The sequence below is a fragment of the Dermochelys coriacea genome, chromosome 1, assembly GCF_009764565.3.
Source record: "Dermochelys coriacea isolate rDerCor1 chromosome 1, rDerCor1.pri.v4, whole genome shotgun sequence".
NCBI lineage: Eukaryota > Metazoa > Chordata > Testudines > Dermochelyidae > Dermochelys > Dermochelys coriacea.
In genome coordinates, this window is record NC_050068.2 from 100,078,271 (window position 1) to 100,103,604 (window position 25,334).

Genomic DNA, 25,334 nt, shown 5'->3' on the forward strand with positions numbered 1-25,334 from the left:
TTGAACAATTACATCTTTCTTTTTGGACATTTTTTTCAGACTGAAACAAACTAAACACGTCTTGCTTGTTTTTCTTTCAAGAGCTTTGTCGAAAAATATAACAGCACTAATTTTACTGTTTTTTTTATTAGGCTAATTAGATTTAAGTAGTATAGGTTGCTGTAATATACTCCTGGGGGAATTCTATCCCCCCCCCCCCAAAAAAAATTCTGTGCACAATATGCTAAAATTGTGCCTAAATAATACTTATGAGCCAAGCCCCTACCTCTCTCAGAAACCTGACAATGAGTTTTCCCTCTGTCCATTGGCTTCTTCATTGTCATTGGCTCACCTTTCTGGGTTTCAGCTGGCTTTCAGCCCAAAATGCAGATGTGCTTGTAGCCGACCCACTTCAATCGTGGGTCAAGGGGTAGCTTAGGCTACAATTAGTGAGGCGTTTCTAGCAGCTGGATGTAGGACAAGATTTTCTCTTATTGAGTCCTCGCTTTCCTAAAGGCAGGACTCCCACACCAACTTCTTCCTTTTGAAAATCCTTATAAATAGCTAGTAGTCCTAGCTGTTATCTACTGGGAAATTAACCATTTTCAAAAGTATTAAGGGAAGGTGTGAAGTAGGGTAGTAGTGGGAGGAAGGGAAATTGGACTGAGGGGAGCTAGTAGGTGAGTGTGTTCCATTCCTGGGTAGGAATTGACTTAAGAAGGGTAAGGAAGGTTGCTGCTGTGATCTTCATTTGCTAATAGGCAAGTGCTTACCATACTCTTAACTTCAATAGTTTATAAATTTTGTGGAAGTTTCTATTCACCTTCCATGTTGAACTGGGTTGGAGAACACTGAATTTGTGGTTGTCTACTTTTCTGCATTGTGGAAGGCCAAACTGTATCTATGATGATGATCTTCAAAAATTTTTATTTGCGTTTTACTTTCAAATCAGTTGAGTGTCTTGGGGACAAAAATATCCTTTTAATCTTTGAAAGTTTAAACAAGTTTAGTTTATTTTTAGTTACAATAACTATCAAGTTTTTCAGAAGTCTAATATTTGGCTCTTGTTTGACCTCTTAAAAATGAATTGTATCTTTTTTAGGCATGTCCTTCCTCCCTCCAGTGTATTGTACACATGTTAAAACAAAAAGTCAACAAAATTCATGAAAATCTCTACTGAGAGCTGCATCTTAAGCAGGTATCCTGCTGCTTGAAATATGACTCCTGGTTTATATATATTATTAATATGACTCTTAGCCCTAGGATTCAATAATGAGATTGAGTGGTATCTTGCGTGAGGACTCCTGAACGATTGACAGTGAGGTGATGTGAATCATCATTTATCAAGATGGTATCATGCCTACCCTTGATAATTTCTCCCTGCTGTCTGGGGAGGTGGTGAGGAAAGATATATGACTTTGTGATGTCAAAGTAATTAGCGTGTGTTGGTTTCCAGCTGAACAAACTGGAAGCTAATGATCAGATAGATGAAGATAGACCTACGTTAGTGTAGACAAAGTTGCAAGGACCTTGGGGAAGAGTTTATCAAAATTTCTTGGGGGTTATTTGAATGTTTTTTACACCTAATTGTTCAGTTTTATTCATTCAGTTATTCTTATGTTAGGAATTTTACCTATGGCTCATACTTCACCAACTAGCCATTTTGTTTCCATGGCATTTGTTGATTTCTACATTTTAGTTGAAGTGTGCCTGCTGTAGGTTTAGAGATACCTTACTGTTTTTTCATAAAATTTGGATACTTGCATACAACAGAGGGAACTGCTACTTAAATTGTATGAAAGAATCGTAGCAAGGGTTGTAAGGAGTTTTATATATGTGATAAAGTACTGAAAATCGCCTATACTTTTTGCTTTCCCTGTATTTCCATCTCACTTGGTCATTTTATTCTCTTAAATATTTTTGGGTTGCTAGAACACTGAACACACAGGGATAGTCTTGGATGTGTCTGTGGCCTTTGTAATCTGCATCTGCAGTGTTACAGCAGGTACTTTAACAAAGACAAAAAGAAAAGGAGTACTTGTGGCACCTTAGAGACTAACAAATTTATTTGAGCGTAAGCTTTCGTGAGCTACAGCATGTAATACATCCGATGAAGCGAGCTGTAGCTCACGAAAGCTTACGCTCAAATAAATGTTAGTCTCTAAGGTGCCACAAGTACTCCTTTTTCTTTTTGTGAATACAGACTAACACAGCTGCTACTCTGAAACTTAACAAAGATATGGTTTCCTAATGCAATTTAAAAGTAATGGGATACATAAGTCATTACTGAAATATTTCTAAAAACCTATTGTGTGCATATTTATCATGTTTCACGTGACAGTGAAGTTGCAAAACCAGCTGAATATAATTTAGTTACAAAATCCCTTAAATCATTGGCTGGTGGCCACGGTGTGGTATGCTTACTGTCAGCAATTAATTTCCATATTAATTAACTTACTGAAGAATTATAAAATATGCTTGCTTTTAAAAATGTCTTAAATTTACTCCATATCCATTTATCAATAAACGTGTATTAACAGTATGTCAACCCTCAAATTTCTTCATGACTAACCAGTATTATTCAAGGTAGATCTAACTAAATGCAAACAGAAGTAACTTTAAGAATAGATTCCTGTTTTTTTTCTCTCCAAGATTTCCTTCATTAATTTAAACCATCATTGCAAAATCATTAGGCAGGCTAGAATTTAAATATATGGCTTTAGTGTATGTTTGTATTTTACTTTTTTGTGTCCCATTCATCCCCCTCCTCCTCCCCAATTCTTTGGTGAAAGTGAGTAGGCTAGAATCCCTGTCAAAAATTTGTCCACATTAATATGGCTCATCAGAGACATTATATTTAATTGGAGAGCCTGCGGTATAGTAGCAGGAGGCTGAAGGGAATTATTTAGCATTAGCAATGGCTCATCTGGGAGTTGTGCACTAATCAAGGAGCTTGTGTGTTAGCTGTGGGGATGATGGGAATTATGACGATTATGACATGTTAGCACATGTCTGTATGAGAACTGGACAGGCAATGAGTTAATCAAGAAGTATATTAAATGGCTCTCATGCTGTTTCCTTATTACTCTGTATCGTGTCTGTCAGGTTGTGTACTTCAAAAACAGACAAAATTGAATATATGGTTTTTGCAGGTAAAGTAGTTACTGTTGTTTCTCCCCCCCCCCCCCAGGGGAAAAAAAACCTTCTCTCCATGCTTTTGAAGCATATGCATATGACTTTTTAACCTTTTTTAAAATGGAAAGCAATTCACATATTTCAGTAAACTATTAATATTTAACACTTGGCAGCTACAGACAAATAAAAGCATTAATCTTTTCCACCATCAAAATGCTCCAAACCTTGCAAAAAAAAAAATTCCCCTTAGCTGTAGAGGACGGTCTGTTTGTGTGCCAGGTAGACCCATTCTGTGCCCAGCATGGCTAGAGGCATCCATTTCATATCTGTCATGAAACTATCAGTTAGAAATGTACATGTTTCCAGGAAATAGAACTAATAAATTGAGTTCATTTTAAAAAATAAATTGAAATGTTGTCTAAATCCGCAAGCAGACTGGATTAAATCTGTAGGCCAATTTATCTTAGAGTTACTGTAGAGATGAGCTCACACAATTTTTTTTATTACTGTAAGCACTGCCAAATTTAATAAAACTTTCTACCAAACTGTGACCTTCATGTATTAACTTAATTAAAGCAGTATCATGGATAGTACTCAGTGTTAACCTGTAGGAGGTTGTTATTGAAATCCATTATCTATAGAGTCAGTATTAGTGGTCAGCAGCATCAGAAGTAAAACTGCAAGTAAGACCCTCCCTTGGGTGCTGTGAGCTCAGCAGGTTAAACTGTCAAAGCTTCTTAAAGGACTGATAGTTAAACCCCCTGGAGTTATAGGTAGACCAATCATTTGCCATCAGCAGGGAATATGACTTTATTTAGCAGGCAGAAAAAAATTAAATGGTAACAGGAAAGAGGATTTAGTCGAAATCTCATATTTGCAATACTAGGTTATGTATATACTGTGTACTTTAGCAAGTCTTCCTTAGAATTCTAGGTTTCTTTTTTTGTTCAACATCGCCTTTTTTAAAAAGGGGAGGAGTTGTCAATATGTAGAAGTCCTAATTTATAGGAAATTGTTACAGAAAGGAAAATAGGATAAATGTGCAGACATAGGTTTACTGAAGTTTGTGTATATCCTCTTTATGAAACGTTGAACACATTATTTATTATTTTTGTACATGTTTTAAATATATTAATGCTATTCTGTATAGGCCATAAAACATACATGATAAATATCACGAAGGTAACATTGTTTTAGTATTTCCACCTTTTTATTTTTTTGTTTTAAACATGCAACCTTATGGTCCCATAGGAAGGCAGTTGTTTTGCATTTAAGTTCCTTGTTTCTCTCTTGTAAAGGAAAATGAGGTTTTTTTTTTTTTAAATTGAACTCTAATATTTTAGATGGTCCCAATTAATCTATAAAGCTAACACTTCTGATTTTTGAAGTGTGTAAATGGAAATGAGAGCTGAGCACATGCTTTTGTGATGACTAGTAAGAGGTTGGATCTGGGACTACGCTAAACTCTAATAATCTTGGCAGTTGTTGTTTCGCCCCCACCCCCCTGTTTTCTAAGGCTCTGTCTGCACATGTTTGTAACTGGTTGGTAACACTGCTGACTGAAAATGGTTTGTCCTGGCTAATTTACATGACTCCGTTAATAACCATGACAGCGAACAGTGTTTTCCCTCCTTGCGCAACTACGTGGGCTGTAGCATGTTGGTTATCCTGTAGCTTGGTTTTAATGCTGTTCTTTCTTAGGAGAAAGAGGATCCCCTAACTGCCCATGTAACTGGTGAGTCTGGTTCTTCCCCTTTCATATCTGGTAGAGATTCCAGGATGCATTTCCCCATATGATGCTCTTTGTGCATGACTGCTAGGTGCTTTGTGGTCACCTCTGGAGGGTGCTGTGCAATAGTTACCTAGCCTGTAGTGGAGTACGCTGGTGCAAATAGGGTTAGATCCTGTGGTAAAATCAGACCACATGTACTGAATTGTGTTGACTTCTTAGCTGCACGTCTCTGCCAGCTATGAAACTCTACTCCTGTAAAATATTTACTTTTTTTTTTTTTTTTTTAAAGAATGTGGTTCTATTGTGAAAAGTTACTCCAAAAACAGTAACAGCTTCCTGGTTTACCGTGCTCCAGTGTCTTCCAAAGCAAATTTACTCGGTTGACAAGTATAAAGATGGTTTTTGTAACAGCCAGCCTTGCAAACTCTTTTTGGGATCTGAAAGTCAAGCTGTGTTCTTTCTTGCTTTTGCATCAGCACTAGTAATGAAGATTCTGCAGGCCTATATCTGCTCTCGGAATGCTATATTGAACTCCATTACCTTCAAATTCGCCCGCTAACTTCATTAACGGTTCTGATGCTTTATGAACCAGAAAAGAACTCTGCCTAGTCTCCTGTAATTCTGTTGGTTCTGCAGGACTAAAGAAGTGAAGAGTATCAAAATAACTGAAAACACACATGGAACAAATCTTTTCAATGAGAAGGTAACTTTTCAGAGTAGAACGACTCTTTGAGCACCATAAAAGCTAAGCTTCAGTGAAAATTGTATAGTGAGGTCATAGTTTAATAAGCCATTTAGATATCTGCTTTAAGATTTTGGTTTAAGAAGAATGACAATATACTGAAGCACAGGAAAGCTTTTTTAAATGAAGTATATTTAATGAATCAAAAGTTTATATAGACCGCTGTGGAACAATGTCTTTCCTAGTTTAAAAAACAGTGTACTTGTATGAATATATTTTTGGATGGCATTCATCTTTAAACATGAGAACAAACTGGTTTACTATTTAAATTGAACAAATGCCTTATATAATATTCATTCACTGAACACCAAAAAGATGCGAGGTGCTACTACATGCCTAGTAGAAAATGTCCTGGTCCATGCCCAAAAAGCTTATAATCAAAGGCACTGATTCTATAATTTAGTCTGTGTGAGCAGACCCTTCATTTAACTCACTGGCGCTTTGAGAATGAGTGCAGGGGTTTGCCTGAGAACAACTTGTAGCATCGGGGGTCTAAATTTTTATGGAAATTGTCTGGTGGGTGTTTTTTTTTTTAATTGCCCTCGTTTACATAGACTATCTCAATCTGTGCTCAGGCAGCGTGACTGCAATACTACAAGGTGGGATCACACTTATTACTGAAACATCTCGGGCAAAAGTCATGGGATAATTGATAGGATAGAACTAGCTCTGTTAAGCAGTACCGTTATTGATGACATTGGGTAAGCATTCTGTGGTAAAGAGTGAGCTTGGCTACAGTGCTCTAGATGGTCATGTTGCCGCTTATGAATTGGTTCCAACACAGGCATGAGCATAACCTGATGCAGGTTTTCTTCCCTTCCAAAGAACCACTCTGTCAAATCTGATTAATTTTAAGTCCGTTGCTTTATTCACTCTACTAAATATTCATAAGTATTTAAATAAAATCATTTTTATATCAGACTTCGCTAAAGAATCCAAAAGTTGGAATGTTTTTTTCCCCCATATGAAACAGGACATTTTTGTTACAAGTAGCTTGGGATGTTCACTCTTTGACTTGCATGCATTGAAAGTGCATATCTGTTCAAAAGAATAACAGTCCTGCCATGCAGAAGATAGATATAGGTTCTCAATATAAAGCAGAAGCAGTGTTTCTTCCCTTTTTAAAGGTATTGTATCATCCTTTTTAAAGAAGGATGACTCCAAATTGGGCATTCCATCTACTGTCATAGTTGAAATCTGTGGGTTTTGGCCCCTCTCTAAAATCTGGACGCACCCCTAAGCCAGCCCGAACTGGTGGCTTGAACTACGGGATAAGAATAATTAGGAGAAAGAAAAAGCATCAATGGTAACTGGTTTTACTTTCCTGACTATTTTTGGTGTGAGACTGCTAATCAAGGACCTGCTCCTTAAGACTAGTGGGCATATTGTCTTTTATTGAGTAGTACCATTGTCTTGAATGGGACTACTCACATAAATAAACGCTGTGCACCAAATAAGTGCTTGCAGGACTGGGCTCTTGAAGACCAATTTTACTAAAATTACACCCACCTTTTTTGTGTGCATACTCTCGGTTTAGATTGTTTACACTTCAAAATAGCACTGCAGTTTGATCTATTCATGATGACTTTAGGCTTGACTTGTTTTATATGCATAAATGAATTTTATGTAGGTTTTTTGAAATGCTGACTAAAAGTAAGTGTGTGGAATATGTGTGATATTTGTGCTAGTAGTCTTTCACAGTTCAGCTTATCACAGAGTTTAGAAATAATTCTAGTATTTCATGTTAGGGTTAAATACTACCACACAATTGAAGAGCTCTGTGTAAGGTTGAAAACTTCTCTCACAGTAACAGAAGTTGGTCCAATAAAAGATGTATTACTTCACCCATCTTACCACACAATTATGGCATTTATCTCAGTGGATAGGGCTTTAAAAACTATCTAGTATTCTAAACTTGCTGTATTTTCATTTTGTGTGTGTGTGTGTGTGTGTGTGTGTGTGTGACAGAGAAATGAGGTATATTTTGCAAAGAAGGGAATTCAAACTTAATTTGCATTCTTTATTATTTTGGAGTTTTCCATGCCCATTTTTTTTTTAAACTACCTTACAAAGGGTTTACTCATTAGCCCCATTTTATGGCTTGAATTAATTGTAGTTTGTCTTGCTGAGCTGTATTATTCAGTTTGGGTCAATTGAGTGAACCCACTTACATCCGTTGGCACGTAATACTGGTTTGAACTAAAAAGGAGTATGACTTGTTTGATTTAGATTTTTGTCCAAACAGTCAAGATCCCATTTATTTAGTATACCAAACAGAAGTGTTCCGATGGAATTTATCGTTACTTTTCAGATCTGGCAAAGACTGACTATATATATATATATATATATATACACACACACACACAAATATGATAAAATATAGATCCAAAATGGACAGAGGGAGTGGAAAAAATAGCAGCCACTTAGTGTAAATGTGTGTCCTTCAGCAGTATAAAATTCTGCATATGAAGACCTGCGGATACGAAGGGTGACCTAGTCTGAAAAGCTGGGACACTCAGGAAGCCCAAACATTTATCTCTGGGGGGGGAGGAGGGGTGTGTGTGTGTGTGTGTGTGTGTGTGTGTTTTAATTAGGCATTTGCACTCAAATAATTGGCATCTGTCATATGATAAACATCAGCAGCTGTCTGAAGTGCAAGACTTGTGTGAAAGCAATGCAGGTGATATTGGCACTTTGGATTAAAAAGCTGATCAGATATGTCTTTCCCCTCTTTTCCACCCTCCCTGCAAATTAACTTTCACCTTTTTGCAAAGGGTAGGTGGGAATTACGTTAAGGAGAATGAAAAAGATGCTTCTGTGTCATGCCATGCCACCTATATAAATTTAATATGATCCGTGTGAAAGAAATGAAGGCCTTTATAGTCAATGTATACTTGTAGTATTATAAGCTATAATTTACATTAGGCATTTGACTTTTAAATTTTCATTTTATAGACTATAAACAGTGGTGAAGTCAAGTTATAAGTGTTTGCATTCAAGTTGAAGTGTTCACATTACATATATGTACACCCACTTATCCCCAAAAGTTTCCATATTTAGAAAAATAGTTCAATCACTGGTTTGAAAACGTGTGCTGGGGTGTGTGTGTGTGTGTGTGTGTGTGCACGCACACATTAGTCATTTGGAGCAATTGAATGACTTAATGGTGAAGAAGACTAACCTTGCAGAATAAATGTAAACTCTCAATCTCAAGAGATTGTACATAAATCCTGGACATAAAACCTGCCACTTGTGACCCCCTATCCTATTATATTTATATAAATAAGGGGTTATCTGCAGATATGAACCTAGGAAAAACAAACCATTCTCCTTTTTCCAAGACAAGTCACTGGGCCAATTGGCCAACTCAGATTGGGTATGGTATAGCTGGACAACAGTATGTACTGGCGTCAAATCATCCAAATATTTTAGTCCCTTCTATTAATAGTAACTAGCCACGACAACCTATAAAGTTATCCAGATGAAGTTTGCCAGTTAGTTCATCATAGCTTTTTTTGGATCAGATTAAGTGTCTTCAGTATCACTTTCTGGAATTTTGGAAACAGTGCTTCCTGAGTTTTCTGCAAAAGAATGTTCGGTCATTAAAGAATTTCATCTTTGAAGAAGTCTCTGTTTAGTAATCGGAGGTTGTGCTTTCTATTTAACCTTACTGGATGTTATGCACTGTCATTGGGTGCACTTGCTGTTTATGGCACGTCGTCTTGGTTGCTCTGGGGATTAGCACTGACGAGGTGTTTTGCCCTCCTCTGATGGTGTCTCTCCTGTCGTCCTCTGGCCAGCTGCCACACAAGGGGCTTCCTCTTCTTGACTTGGCCCTCTGGTCTGGTCACCATGTAAGTTTCCCCTCCCAGGCGGTGTATCAAAGTCCCTCCATAAAAAATGGCAGTCTTCCCTTTACTACTCTGACCGTGCCACTCCTGCAGTGCTTAGTAGGGGAACCCAGATCCACCTTCTACTCCGGGTCCCGGCTCAGGAGCCCCCCTGCCACATGCTTCCTGAGCACTGGGCTGGCCCCAGCTTTGGGCTGAGCTAATGGTCCTCCCGCACCCCGCCAGAGTTGAGCTGGGCCCAGAGCTGCGGGCAGCCTCCCTGAGCACCAGCTCCTCCTGACCATGAGGGCCCACTGAGCAGCCAACCCTAGCAGCGCGGCAAGAAGTGAGGAACTTTTGGGGGTGGGGAGTGGAGCAGGCGGTGGGGGTCTCCGGTTGTCCAGCAGCGGGTCATCGGCAGCGCCAAGGAAGGCTATTATACCTGCTGCCCATGTGTAGCGTCCTGCTGCTGGAGCTTTTCCCCACCATGGGAAAAGACACTCTCTGACAGTGGGGAAAGGCTCTGGTGAGGGGTGTGTGTGTCGGGAAGGGGAAAGGGGTGTGGGGAGGGAGGCAGCAGGGAAAGGCTCAGGCAGCTCTCTACTCCTGAAGCCTTGCCCAAATCAGGGCTTTCCTTACTGCCATGAAGGGCTCCAGCAGTGGGGGAGCTGCTGAATCCTTTCCTCATTGCTTCCTTCTCTGCCAGAGCCTTTCACTGACACATGTAGCTACTACAGACTCCTGCCAGTGGTGTATAGGGTAGATGTAGCTTTATTGGTTGAGTAAACAAGGAACTTTGTCTTCTGAAGAGGAACTGTATTTATGGCCTTTTCATCCTGACAGTGCTGCTGTTGTGAGATTTGTAAAAAGAAAAGGAGTACTTGTGGCACCTTAGAGACTAACAAATTTGTTAGTCTCTAAGGTGCTACAAGTACTCCTTTTTCTTTTTGCAAATACAGACTAACACGGCTGCTACCCTGAAACCTGTGAGATTTGACGCCATGCTCTTTATAACATGAAGACTAGGGGGAATAAAAGCACAGATTGTAGTTCTTTTCTAGCGTCTAAAGTATCTTATTGCATACTTGGCTGTTCTCATGAGTTCTTAACTATAAAGATGAGATATGTCCAAAAGTTGTTTGTTCTGGAGGATGGCAATTCAACTTGGAGTTGTTGCAAGGTCAGAATTCCAGAGATCAATACGTGGCCATGAGAAACTTTCACAAGATCAATTTTTCCCCCTTGTGTGGTGATGGGTTATGCCTCACAAGCTGCATTTTTAGCTGCGACATGGCACAGTTCAGGTGGCATGCTTTTTTAAAAAAAAAAAATAGAACATACTTTACACTGTAAGAAAAGGCGAGTTATGCTTCATGTCTTTGGCCCTACCAAATTCATGGTCCATTTTCGTCAATTTCACAGCCATAGGATTTTAAAAATCATAAATTTAATGATTTCAGCTATATAAATCTGAAATTTCATGGTGTTGTAATTGTAGGGGTCCTGACTCAAAAAGGAGTTGTGCGGTGGGTTGCAAGGTTATTGTAGGGGGGTTGTGGTGTTGCCACCCTTACTTCTGCACTGACTTCATACCTGGGGAGCTGGAGAGCAGCAGCAGCGGCTGCTGGTTGGGAGCCCAGCTCTGGAGGCAGAGCCACTGCTAGCAGCAGGGCAGAATTAAGGGTGGCATGGTATGGTATTGCTACCCTTACTTCTAGGGTGCTGCCTTCAGAACTGGGTGCCTGGCCAACAGCTGCCCATTTCCGGCTGCCTAGCTATGAAGTCAGCGCAGAAGTAAGGGTGGCAATACCGTGACCCCCCCAATAACCTAGTTACCCCCTGCAATTCCCATTTGGGTCAGGACCCCCAATTTGAGAAACACTGGACTCCCACTTCTCCTCCTCCCCCCACCCCATCGGTATAGTATAGGGTAAAAGCATGCAAAAGACCAGATTTCACAGTGGGAGACCAGATTTCACGGTCCGTGACGCATTTTTCATGGCCATGAATTTGGTAGGGCCCTATTCTTGTCACAGTGCTACAATCTTACTTTAAGATTTGTAAAAGCATTTTCCATTCGGATGTTTCTTGGATATTTAATTAAAAACATTTAAATAGAATGATTATGCCTAAATAAACTTCTCTTATGGTTGAACTACTAATTAAATATAGAATATTTGCCATAATGGATTTGTCATGGATGTGGGGATTGGGAAGAAATGCTGTGGTTGAGAATAATCAGTTGATGATGTATGGATCCACACTCACAAGAGTATCACAAACTGCTAAATTTTGCCTTTAAATCTCATTTAGCTGAAAGATGTGTGATATCACATGTTGCTAGATCTTTTAGCTACCCTTTTGAAGAAACTCTAGTGTCTTATGCGAACCATGACACACAATATCTAGTCATTATGAAACGTGTTCTAGATATGTTAATTTTGTAGAATATAAGCAGCTTGTACATAGGTGTAAGACATGACTTGATGAAGTGTCATTTTCATGGGTTTTTTGTTTTGTGCCCCCTCTCCCCCCATTAACATCTTAGGACCCTGTATCTATTTGAAATGCATAGGTTGGAGGGAGGATAGTTCAACATTGTTAAAGTTTAGAGCAGAACCTGTCTGTCAGGCACCACAAAAACATACATTCTTCCACTCGTTGGTACTCTCCACCTGTAGAGCTGAGATTAAACTGATGTTCTAATAATTTAAATTAATCAAAGTCCAAACAGTTTCAACAGCTGTTTTAAAAACCAGTGTGGGTTTTTTTTTTTTCATTTCATAGAATCATAGAATATCAGGGTTGGAAGGGACCCCAGAAGGTCATCTAGTCCAACCCCCTGCTCAAAGCAGGACCAAGTCCCAGTTAAATCATCCCAGCCAGGGCTTTGTCAAGCCTGACCTTAAAAACCTCTAAGGAAGGAGATTCTACCACCTCCCTAGGTAACGCATTCCAGTGTTTCACCACCCTCTTAGTGAAAAAGTTTTTCCTAATATCCAATCTAAACCTCCCCCATTGCAACTTGAGACCATTACTCCTCGTTCTGTCATCTGCTACCATTGAGAACAGTCTAGAGCCATCCTCTTTGAAACCCCCTTTCAGGTAGTTGAAAGCAGCTATCAAATCCCCCCTCATTCTTCTCTTCTGCAGACTAAACAATCCCAGCTCCCTCAGCCTCTCCTCATAAGTCATGTGCTCTAGACCCCTAATCATTTTCGTTGCCCTTCGTTGTACTCTTTCCAATTTATCCACATCCTTCCTGTAGTGTGGGGCCCAAAACTGGACACAGTACTCCAGATGAGGCCTCACCAGTGTCGAATAGAGGGGAACGATCACGTCCCTCGATCTGCTCGCTATGCCCCTACTTATACATCCCAAAATGCCATTGGCCTTCTTGGCAACAAGGGCACACTGCTGACTCATATCCAGCTTCTCGTCCACTGTCACCCCTAGGTCCTTTTCCGCAGAACTGCTGCCGAGCCATTCGGTCCCTAGTCTGTAGCGGTGCATTGGATTCTTCCATCCTAAGTGCAGGACCCTGCACTTATCCTTATTGAACCTCATTAGATTTCTTTTGGCCCAATCCTCCAATTTGTCTAGGTCCTTCTGTATCCTATCCCTCCCCTCCAGCGTATCTACCACTCCTCCCAGTTTAGTATCATCCGCAAATTTGCTGAGAGTGCAATCCACACCATCCTCCAGATCATTTATGAAGATATTGAACAAAACGGGCCCCAGGACCGACCCCTGGGGCACTCCACTTGACACCGGCTGCCAACTAGACATGGAGCCATTGATCACTACCCGTTGAGCCCGACAATCTAGCCAGCTTTCTACCCACCTTATAGTGCATTCATCCAGCCCATACTTCCTTAACTTGCTGACAAGAATGCTGTGGGAGACCGTGTCAAAAGCTTTGCTAAAGTCAAGAAACAATACATCCACTGCTTTCCCTTCATCCACAGAACCAGTAATCTCATCATAAAAGGCGATTAGATTAGTCAGGCATGACCTTCCCTTGGTGAATCCATGCTGACTGTTCCTGATCACTTTCCTCTCCTCTAAGTGCTTCAGGATTGATTCTTTGAGGACCTGCTCCATGATTTTTCCAGGGACTGAGGTGAGGCTGACCGGCCTGTAGTTCCCAGGATCCTCCTTCTTCCCTTTTTTAAAGATGGGCACTACATTAGCCTTTTTCCAGTCATCCGGGACTTCCCCCGTTCGCCACGAGTTTTCAAAGATAATGGCCAAGGGCTCTGCAATCACAGCCGCCAATTCCTTCAGCACTCTCGGATGCAATTTGTCCGGCCCCATGGACTTGTGCACGTCCAGCTTTTCTAAATAGTCCCTAACCACCTCTATCTCTACAGAGGGCTGGCCATCTCTTCCCCATTTTGTGTTGCCCAGCACAGCAGTCTGGGAGCTGACCTTGTTAGTGAAAACAGAGGCAAAAAAAGCATTGAGTACATTAGCTTTTTCCACATCCTCTGTCACTAGCTTGCCTCCCTCATTCAGTAAGGGGCCCACACTTTCCTTGGCTTTCTTCTTGTTGCCAACATACCTGAAGAAACCCTTCTTGTTACTCTTGACATCTCTTGCTAGCTGCAGCTCCAGGTGCGATTTGGCCCTCCTGATATCTTTCCTACATGCCTGAGCAATATTTTTATACTCTTCCCTGGTCATATGTCCAACCTTCCACTTCTTGTAAGCTTCTTTTTTATGTTTAAGATCCGCTAGGATTTCACCATTAAGCCAAGCTGGTCGCCTGCCATATTTACTATTCTTTCGACTCATCGGGATGGTTTGTCCCTGTAACCTCAACAGGGATTCCTTGAAATACAGCCAGCTCTCCTGGACTCCCTTCCCTTTCATGTTAGTCCCCCAGGGGATCCTGGCCATCTGTTCCCTGAGGGAGTCAAAGTCTGCTTTCCTGAAGTCCAGGGTCCGTATCCTGCTGCTTACCTTTCTTCCCTGCGTCAGGATCCTGAACTCAACCAACTCATGGTCACTGCCTCCCAGATTCCCATCCACTTTTGCTTCCCCCACTAATTCTACCCGGTTTGTGAGCAGCAGGTCAAGAAAAGCGCTCCCCCTAGTTGGCTCCCCTAGCACTTGCACCAGGAAATTGTCCCCTACGCTTTCCAAAAACTTCCTGGATTGTCTATGCACCGCTGTATTGCTCTCCCAGCAGATATCAGGAAAATTAAAGTCACCCATGAGAATCAGGGCATGCGATCTAGTAGCTTCCGTGAGTTGCCGGAAGAAAGCCTCATCCACCTCATCCCCCTGGTCCGGTGGTCTATAGCAGACTCCCACCATGACATCACTCTTGTTGCACACACTTCTAAACTTAATCCAGAGACACTCAGGTTTTTCCACAGTTTCGTACCGGAGCTCTGAGCAGTCATACTGCTCCCTTACATACAGTGCTACTCCCCCACCTTTTCTGCCCTGCCTGTCCTTCCTGAACAGTTTATAACCATCCATGACTGTACTCCAGTCATGTGAGTTATCCCACCAAGTCTCTGTTATTCCAATCACGTCATAATTCCTTGACATCACCAGGACCTCCAGTTCTCCCTGCTTGTTTCCAAGGCTTTGTGCATTTGTATATAAGCACTTGAGATAACCTGTTGATCGCCCCTCATTCCCAGTATGAGGCAGGAGCCCTCCCCTCTCAGACATTCCTGCCTGTGCTTCCTCCCGGTATCCCGCTTTCCCACTTACCTCAGGGCTTTGGTCTCCTTCCCCCGGTGAACCTAGTTTAAAGCCCTCCTCACTAGGTTAGCCAGCCTGCTGGCAAAGATGTTCTTCCCTCTCTTCGTAAGATGGAGCCCGTCTCTGCCCAGCACTCCTCCTTCATGGAACACCATCCCATGGTCAAAGAATCCAAAGCCTTCTCTCCGACACCACCTGCGTAGCCATTCGTTGACCTCCACGATTCGACGGTCCCTACCCAGGCCTTTTCCTTCCACGGGGAGGATGGACGAGAACACCACTTGCGCCTCCAACTCCTTTATCCTTCTTCCCAGAGCCACGTAGTCCGCAGTGATCCGCTCAAGGTCATTCTTGGCAGTGTCATTGGTGCCCACGTGGAGAAGCAGGAAGGGGTAGCGATCCGAGGGCTTGATGAGTCTCGGCAGTCTCTCCGTCACATCACGAATCTTAGCCCCTGGCAAGCAGCAGACTTCTCGGTTTTCCCGGTCAGGGCGGCAGATAGATGACTCAGTCCCCCGGAGGAGAGAGTCCCCGACCACCACCACCCGCCTTCTCCTCTTGGGAGTGGTGGTCGTGGAACCCCCAACCTCAGGACATCGCATCTCATGCCTCCCAACCAGCGGGGTCTCCTTCTGCTTTCTCCCCCCAGACATATCATCTGGTCCACTCTCCGCATTGGTACCTGTGGAGAGAACATGAAAGCGGTTAGTTACCTGTGTCTGTGTTACTGGAACCCGGACATTCCGCTTACCTCTTCTGGAGGTCACATGTTGCCAAGCTTCTTCACTGGCCTCTTGGCTCCTCTGTGCAACCTGCTCTATATCTTTAGAGCTTTGTGCCCCTAGAAGGCTATCCTGAGTTTGGTCCAGAAAATCCTCAGTCTCTCGTATACAACGCAGGGTCGTTACCTGTTGCTCCAGACCTTCAATCTTCTCTTCCAATATGGAGACCAGCTTGCACTTTGTACAGACAAAGTCGCTTCTGTCCTGTGGAAGAAAGACAAACATGGCACATCCAGTGCAGGTCACAATAGCTGAACCCCCCCCTTCCATATCACCTACCTACTATGAGCTTCCTCAGAGACGTTGGCAAGATGTAAGCCTCAATGGGCTCACTCCAGGCGAACTCCCAGGCAAACTCCTGCTGTGAGCTGCTCTGCTGTCCCCGCTACTCAGCTGGTTCGCGAGGCTCTGGCTATTTTCAAACAGCCAGGCTTCCCTGACGCAAACACACAGACACCCTAATGCCCGCCCCCTGCAGGCTAGCAGCCAATCAGACACTCACTCAGGCTCTCTCATTTGAAAGTTAATGTAGGGAAACAATTACTCCCTTGCAAAGTTTAGCATGGAATAAGTTATGGCTACATTTAAAAACAAAAACAAAAAACACACACTCAATATAGGCATTTATAACTGACAAGCTAAAGCAACTTGAATTTCAGAGGAGACCGTTGAAATTCACAATGCTTAAAAAGAGAAATGTATTGGATTCTTCAAGAAATGTAGAAAATTTGCATATAGGTTTCTGGCTTCTTCAGAGAAGGGAGCTTGCAGCGTCACTGTGCATGTCTTTCTCATCATTGTGTGGGAACTTGAAAAGTGCTATTGTAATATAGATACAAATAATGGCTTTGTAATAGTTGCCCATAATTGTGGGTACTTTATATATGGTTTAGATGTTACTATCATATTTCAATATAACTTGCCATATGTTATGTAATTTATTCATGGTACACAACATGAACAAACTTATCATGATCCAGTGTGTTACATGGTAAGTAAAATGCCTGCTCTAACAGGTATTGGTGTATTAGAGGGATGACACATGAGTGCTAGTATGAAATCGGTCTTTAAAGTTGGATGACTAGAGCCAGTAAATCGGCTATATAAAAGGTTCATGCCCCTGCCACATTCCTTCAGTTTCTCAAGCAGCTGCCATTAAAGTCAACAAATGCTGACCGTCATGCCAGAGGGTGGCATGAAAAGCTCTTTGGCTTGGCATGCAGAGAGTCTCTGCTTTGTGCACCATGTCAGAGCAGAACAGGCAAAGTGAAACTAATAAAGGATGTTGTCAATTCTACTTTTTTGCTATGCTACACATGGGATAGAGCAAAGGAGGGGGAGGACTGAATTGATGCTGAACTAAGAGCAAGAGATGGGGAAGATGCCAGCAATTAGGGGAAAATTTGGGGGAGATGGAGGGAGAAGGGAAATGACCAGAAAACAAGGGGGAGGGGGAAAAGCTGAGGAGCTGAAAGAAGAGAAGAAAAAGAGAAATAAACACAGAAATATCACTTTTGACTCGGTTCACAGTAGTTGTAATGAATGCAGTTCTGTGTTTGTGTCTGTATCGCTTTATGTGGGGTTTTTTTGGGGGGGGTATTAAAAAAAAATGGTCATCTAACTTTTTGTCCTAAGATTGTTACTGTAAGGAAAGCCTCAATCCTGCCAACATTTACCTGCTTAACTTCACTCACCTGAATAGTCCCATTTAAGTCAGTAAGATTACTTATGTTCTTGAAGTTTTAAACTTGTACATCTTGACAAACTGGAGAAATGGTTGAAAATAAATAGAATGAAGTTCAATAAGGACAAATGCAAAATACTGCACTTAAAAGGAATAATCAATTGCACAGATGCAAAATAGAAATGACTGCCTAGGAAGACGTACTGAAGAAAATGGATCTGGGGGTTATAGCGGTTCACAAAATAAATACAAGTCAAGAATGTAATACAGTATTATTGTGAAAGAAAGAAACATCATTCTGGGATGTATTAGCAAGAAGAAGGAAGGAAGAGACGAGAAGTAATTCATCCACTCTATTCAGCACTGATCAGGCCACAACTAAAGTAAATACGTCCAGTTCTGGGCACCACACGTTGGGAAAGATGTGGACAAATTGGAGACAGTCCACAGAAAACAAAAATGATTAAAGATCTAGAAAACAAGACCTATGAGGAAAGAGTCTGTGGGGGTGGGGTGGGGGGGGGGGGAAGAGATTGGGTTTGTTTAGTTTGGAGAATAGAAGAAAAGACTGAGGGGGCACATGATAACATCTTCAACTATGTAAAAGGTTGTTGTAAAGAGAAGGGTGATTGTTTTTTCTCCACCAGGACAGGATAAGAAGCAATGGAGTTAAATTTCAGCAAGAAAGATGTAGATTAGACATTAGTAAAAAGTTCCTAACTGTAATAATAATTAAGCACTGGAACAAATTACCAAGGGAGGCTGTGGAATCTGTCATTGGAAACTTTAAGAACAGGGTAGACTAACACCTGTCAGGAATATTTGTGCAGGGGACTGGACTAGATGACCTATTAAGGTACCTTCCAGTCTATGGTTCTATGGTAAGGATGCATGCAGATTTTTGGACCTTAAAATGTTCTTGCTCTTAGTGCTTAATGAAAGCTAGTGCATAAGTTAATTTTGGCAATGTTTGTTTAAAATAATATATTGCAATCTAAAGAATTGTTTTCAGTGTTCAAATAGACATTATTAAAATCTCCTGCATAAAGACTTTATTTATAAAAAAAAGAAAAAAAAAGATGGTTGAATAGCAACATAATAAAACTTGAGTATTTGTCGGAAGCTGTGATGGTTCACATGTGATAGATTAGAGATTCCAGAAAGTGAGGTGTGTTTGTAGATCCTGATTCAGGGAAGTATTTAAGTGCATGCCTAATTTTAATCATGTGATTAGCCCCCCTAATTACAATGGGACAAATCATGTGCTTAAATTAAGCATGAATTTAAGCACTTTGTTGAATCTGGAATTAGGGTTTAATTCTCCAAACTAACTCTTAAAAGCCTGACTAAAAATGAGAAACAAAACTCAGGTTCAGATCAACACCCTTGTTGCATCAGGGAATTGTGCTTCTGCTAGAAATGTTTTTACCACATTTTCTTGAATGTTTGCTTCTCAAGCAAAATATTGTGCTATTAAAATATTTTGGCTGCCTCTTTTGTTTTATATATATCTTCATGTATGTGTGCATTTCTCTACCATCTTATTCCTTGAATAATCCTGCAGTATGCAGAGGCAACATAAAAAGCAAACTGTTTTTATACATCAACATGTGAATTGACAACTTCATACTCTATTTACAATGTAAAATTATCATGCTGTTGGAGTAAGACTCCTAAAAGAAAATAAATCAAGGAACTGAAAGTGTTCTAAATTTTGCTACTTACTTTCATGTATTTTAATGCCAGTGTCCAACAGCTAACTGTAATGTGTTAATTTAAAAAAAATATTTTGGCTGTGATGTTTTTAAAATATTACCTGGAAGAAATAACACAGGCCTTCAGGTGTGTTGGATTTGTACTAATGCTGGAATGCCAAAACTGACACAGACGCTGGCTTAAAACAAATCCATATTTTAATCATTTTGCAAATTGCAATTAAACGTTTCTCATTTATCAAATGTATGTATTCTTTTGAAAAAGAAAATATGTAGTTAAAAATCACCTTGGACTCCCAAACCAATGCAAAGATCACTGCTTAGTTGCAGTTTTATAACTTCTCTCCCAACCAAATGAGAACAACCTAGTGTGTTATGCAGATGATCCATTTACATTTCTCCAAAAACATTTCTATTTAAATATTCCTATAAAATGTGGGGAAAACTTTCTTAGACTTCTGTATGTTAAGATTTGACTTGCATGTATTTGACAATTGTACACGTGAATAAGGATACAATGGATCAGGAATCAAATATGAGCCTGCTTACATAATTTTCAAGATTTTCTGGTTCACGTGTAGTGATATTGAACTCTTTAGTCATAAGCTTTAATTTGTGCATGGTGCTGACCTGATGCTGTGCAGGGACACTCACTGCATCCCTTCATTCAATTCACTCTAATTATCCCCAACTTCCTGGGGAGCCTACTTAGAACTGGCCATGAATGTTTGTTGTTAAGTATTAAGATATTAGGCTACCCTGGTTACATGTAACAAAGTAGTTTTAGGCTGTGAATTTACATATAGATCAGTACAGGAAGCTGAAATTATATTTGTCATGATTTTATTTAATCAAATACAAAGTATATATTGAAATAATAAAACATTTTGACAGTGATTTAAGCTTGGATCAAATGAAATGCAATTTAATGTTACTTTGAGTTCTTGTACATTGATGTTTAATTTCGGTGCACGTTTTAGAAGTGGCTACGGTATGTTAATTATCTTTGAAACCAGATTTGTGTGCATATTTCAGTGTGGTGGTAATTATTTTTGCTGGGAACATCTGTTAATGCAGAATTTTTGCCTCTTCAGGTTCATGTGAAAATGGCGGATGAGGCTGTCTGTGTTGGCCCAGCTCCCACCAGCAAAAGCTACCTCAACATGGATGCCATCATGGAAGCCATTAAGAAAACCAGGGCCCAAGCTGTGAGTCTGAATGAGTCTATCTGCTGCAGCTGTTTCATATATAGAAAGCAGAAAAGCCAGAGTTTGTATTTTAAAAAAAAAAAAAGTGATTGAATATGCTATTCCAGTTAGTTCATGTCACATGAGTTAAATGTGGCCGAAATCGCTACTGGAAATCAAAGGCTTTGTAGCATCTGGCAGTTCTGGTTGCTGATCCTGCAGGTGGCTGCTGGATTCAGCTTTCACACCAGGGAGCAGCTTCAGTTCATTCCCAAATTTGCTTGGGGGGAAGAAAAACCCCAATTAGTTTTGAGCACTAACCCTTTCCATGCCATAACAGCTTTTTTCAATGTTTTTATAAATTGTCCAAAAAAGGCTTTTGTTTTAATCATTTTTAAAATTACACGCACAATTACACTTGCGAAAAGGTAAACGTTGCGTCCAGTAATTTTATTTTTGTTGTTTCATAGTGTTCCACAAAATGCACATTAGCATAGATGGGTAAATACGGCTGCTGTCTGCCCTCCTCCAATCCCAATGGGCCAGAGATCCAAAGTTTAACAGGGATTATATTGGAAAAACAAATCATACATATAACTGATTAGAATAATGCTTTTTGTTTGTGGTATCAGTGAATTAAATGCGTTACTATGTACAAAAACATCTTTAAATAAAATTTGATGGATGGAATCAGTCAACAACAGTAATTACCCTGGAGTGGCTCGGTTAATATTATCGTTTCTTTTGAAATAAATGTGTTTCACTATGGTGCTTGCAAAAAAACCAAAACAAACTCTTTTGAAATTAAATTTACAAATAGTACAGATGCTTACACTGTTTAAGACAATGAAGATTAAAGATTATAGAATAAACTATTTTTATCTTTCGGAATGTTTCTTTAGTTGACTGTTTATATAAAATAAAAACAGTGCTGTTTTTGTGTAAATATGCAGAATTTATATTAGAGTGGGGATAGCACGTGGGGATACATAATTTTGATCTGAGGACACATTGCTTTAGTCCCTGCTGAAAAAGCAGAGTACATTATCCCATTGATCACTAGCAGTGCTAGGAGCATTAGAGGTGGTAGAACTTTTAATGGTAGACACTAGAACTACTGTTAACATCTTATGCTAGAACAATTTTTGGGAGGGAATAGATGGGGCAGGTGGTTAAAGAGGAATAGAAAGGGTGTGGTTGAGGATACGTGTTGAGATATCTGTAGTAGGAGAAGTGTGGCAAAGAAAGAAAGAGGGGAAAAAAAAATCACAATATCAGGGTTGGAAGGGACCTCAGGCGGTCATCTAGTCCAACCCTCTGCTCAAAGCAGGACCAATCCCCCATCTAAATCATCCCAGCCAGGGCTTTGTCAAGCCTGACCTTAAAAACCTTAAAGGAAGGAGATTCCACCACCTCCCTAGGTAACGAATTCCAGTGCCTCTGTCACTAAGTTGCCTCCCTCATTCAGTAAGGGGCTCACGCTTTCCTTGATTTTCTTCTTGTTGCTAACATACCTGAAGAAACCCTTCTTGTTACTCTTAACACCTCTTGCTAGCTGCAACTGCAAGTGTGATTTGGCCTTCCCGATTTCACTCCTGCATGCCCGAACAATATTTTTTATACTCCTCCCTGGTCATTTGTCCAATCTTCCACTTCTTGTAAGCTTCTTTTTTGTGCTTAAGATCAGCAAGGATTTCACGGTTAAGCCAAGCTTGTCACCTGCCATATTTATTATTCTTTCTACGCATCGGGATGGTTTATTCTTGTAACCTCAATAAGGATTCTTTAAAATACAGCCAGCTCTCCTGGACTCCTTTTCCCCCTCATGTTGTTCTCCCAAGGGATCCTGCCCATCAGTTCCCTGAGGGAGTCAGTCTGCTTTTCTGAAGTCCAGGGTCCATATTCTGCTGCTCTCCTTTCTTCCTTGTATCAGGATCCTGAACTCGACCATCTCATGGTCACTGCCTCCCCAGTTCCCATCCCCTACTTTTGCTTCCTCTACTAATTCTTCCCGGTTTGTGAGCAGCATGTCAAGAAGAGCTCTGCCCCTAGTTGGTTTCTCCAGCGCTTGCACCAGGAAATTGTCCCCTACACTTTCCAAAAACTTCTTGGATTGTCTGTGCACTGCTGTATTGCTCTCACAGCAGATATCAGGGTGATTTGAAGTCTCCCATGAGAACCAGGGCCTGCGAGCTAGTAACTTCCGTTAGTTGCCGGAAGAAAGCCTTGTTCACCTCATCCCCCTGGTCTGGTGGTCTATAGCAGACTCCCACCACGACACCACCCTTGTTGCTTAAACTTCTAAACTTAATCCAGAGACTCTCAGGTTTTTCTGCAGTTTCATACCAGAGCTCTGAGCAGTCATGCTGCTCTTTTACATACAATGCAACTCCCCTACCTTTTCTGCCCTGCCTGTCCTTCATGAACAGTTTATATCCATCCATGACAGTACTCCAGTCATGTGAGTTATCCCACCAAGTCTGTTCTAATCACATCATAATTCCTTGACTGTGCCAGGACTTCCAGTTCTCCCTGCTTGTTTCCCAGGCTTCTTGGATTTGTGTATAGGCATTTAAGATAACTCGCTGATCATCCCACTTTCTCAGTATGAGGCAGGAGCCCTCCCCTCTTGCACTCTCCTGTTGGTGCTTCCTCCTGGTATCCAGCTTACCTCAAGGCTTTGGTCTCCTTCCCCCAGTGAACCTAGTTTAAAGCCCTCCGCACTAGGTTAGCCAGCCTGCTTGCGAAGATGCTCTTCCCTTTCTTCGTTAGGTGGAGCCCGTCTCTGCTTAGCACTCCTTCTTGGAACGCCATCCTGTGATCAAATAATCCAAAGCCTTCTCTCCAACACCACCTGTGTAGCCATTCATTGACTTCCACGATTCAACGGTCTTTATCCGGGCTTCTTCCTTCCACAGGGAGGATGGACGAGAACACCACTTGCGCCTCAAACGCCTTTGTCCTTCTTCCCAGAGCCACATAGTCTGCAGTTATCCACTCAAGGTCATTCTTGGCAGCATCATTGGTGCCCACATGGAGAAATAGGAAGGGGTAGTGATCTGAGGGCTTGATGAGGGCAGTCTCTCCGTCACATTGTGAATCCTAGCTCCTGGTTTTCCTAGTTGGGGCTGCAGATAGATGACTCGGTCCCCATGAGGAGGGAGTCCCCAACCACCACTACTTGCCTCCTTCTCTTGGGAGTGGTGGTCGTGTCCTCCCTAGGACAGGGCATCTCATGCCTTCCAATCGGCGGAGTCTCCCTCTGCTCCCTTCCCGCAGATGTATCATCTAGTCCACTCTCCGCATTTAGTACCTGTGGAGAGAACATGAAAATGGTTGCTTATCTGTATCTGCATTGCTGGTACATGGATGCTTTCCTTTCTTCTGGCAGTCATATGCTGCCAAATTTCTTCACCGTCCTTCTGTACCTGCTGCGCAGCCTGCTCTCAATCTTAGAATGTTGTGTCCATAGAAGCATATCCTGACATCTGTCCAGGAAATCTTCAATTTCTCTGATGCAACACAGGGTCAATACTTGTTTCTCCAGACCTTGAACCTTCTCTTCCAATATGGAGACCAGCTTGCACTTTGTACAGACAAAGTTGCTTCTGTCCTGTGGAAGAACGGCAGACAAACGTGGCACATCCTGTGCAGGTGGTAACAGCTGAAAGCTCACCATCCAAATTATCTTCCTTCTAAGAGCTTCTTCAGGTGCTGTAGTAACTACTCAGAGAAGCCTGCAAGATGAAAGCCTCAGTGGGCTCTCCCCAGGCAAACTCCCTCTGTTGTTCTCTCTGCTGTTCACCACTCAGCTGGTTCGCAGCTGACTGGCTTTTTATTTTCTGATCATCTCTGTGCTTCTGGAGACAGTGCCTCCCTTCTGTCAAAGACAAGAAGTGCTGCCTCCAGAAAAGCCAGTTCAGACAATGCATGTTAGCAGATGTGATTTGGGAGACCCAAATCACTTAACCTCTGCTGAGGACAAACAATCTTGAAATGAAATGTTGAACTAATTTAAATAGTTGATGAGACACTGTCTCACCTTGGCATGTCTAACTGTCTGTGTATTGATTTCTAGTCTTTGAAACCTGACAAATTTTAAAACTCACCTTGGTTTTCATTTTCAAAGGTCCACCCAGGATATGGATTTCTTTCAGAAAACAAAGAATTTGCCAGGCGTCTGGTAAGGTGTTTTTTGGTTCATGAATCTTTTGCAAAGCACTGGCATGGAAGGGTGTCATAGATGCAGTACATTAATTGGGAACCAGTGTCTTAGAAGACTGAGAATGTTGTTGCAGCATATTTAGAGATTAAACTGCACATATTCCAGAACAGCACTCTAATGTGAAGAGATGGATTGTGATTGAACATACCTAAAATATCAATTCATAGAATGCTTAAAGGTTGTATTGCAATAAAGGGATTCTGTCACTAGGGGAGGGGGCATTTTAATGGTATGGCTGGATTTTTGTGTTCTGAGACATGGATGGTGAGGATGTTGAAAGGATTTTTCCCATTATAAATTTGAATTTTATAATCCTGAAAAGTGTACATTTTCACATGTAATTTACTATTTTTACAAATACAAAATACAAATTGTATTTAATAATACAATAAAATACAATTTGTATTTACAAATACAAAATCTGACTGAATTTATTAAATTTATTTTAATGATTGAACCAAGGACTTTTATTGGGACTGTTCAGTTGCATAAGAGTTTTTATGATTGGGCCTAGAATGAAAGAGCCCAATTCATGATGATGAGCTTGATTCTGCATCCACTGAAGACAATGGTAAATCCCACATTGTTTCTAGTGGTGTAGG

At 41.1% G+C, this 25,334-nt stretch overlaps 1 protein-coding gene across 1 annotated transcript in view; it reads left to right on the top strand.

Moving 5' to 3' along the window:
- Window positions 1-25,334, top strand: part of PCCA (propionyl-CoA carboxylase subunit alpha) — a 408,049-nt gene that overhangs the window by 38,266 nt on the left and 344,449 nt on the right. Inside the window, exons 5-6 of the mRNA XM_038386634.2 lie at window positions 20,415-20,528; window positions 24,637-24,690. Coding sequence (XP_038242562.1) covers window positions 20,415-20,528; window positions 24,637-24,690 — 168 coding nt within the window. The remainder of the gene's footprint in view (window positions 1-20,414; window positions 20,529-24,636; window positions 24,691-25,334) is intronic.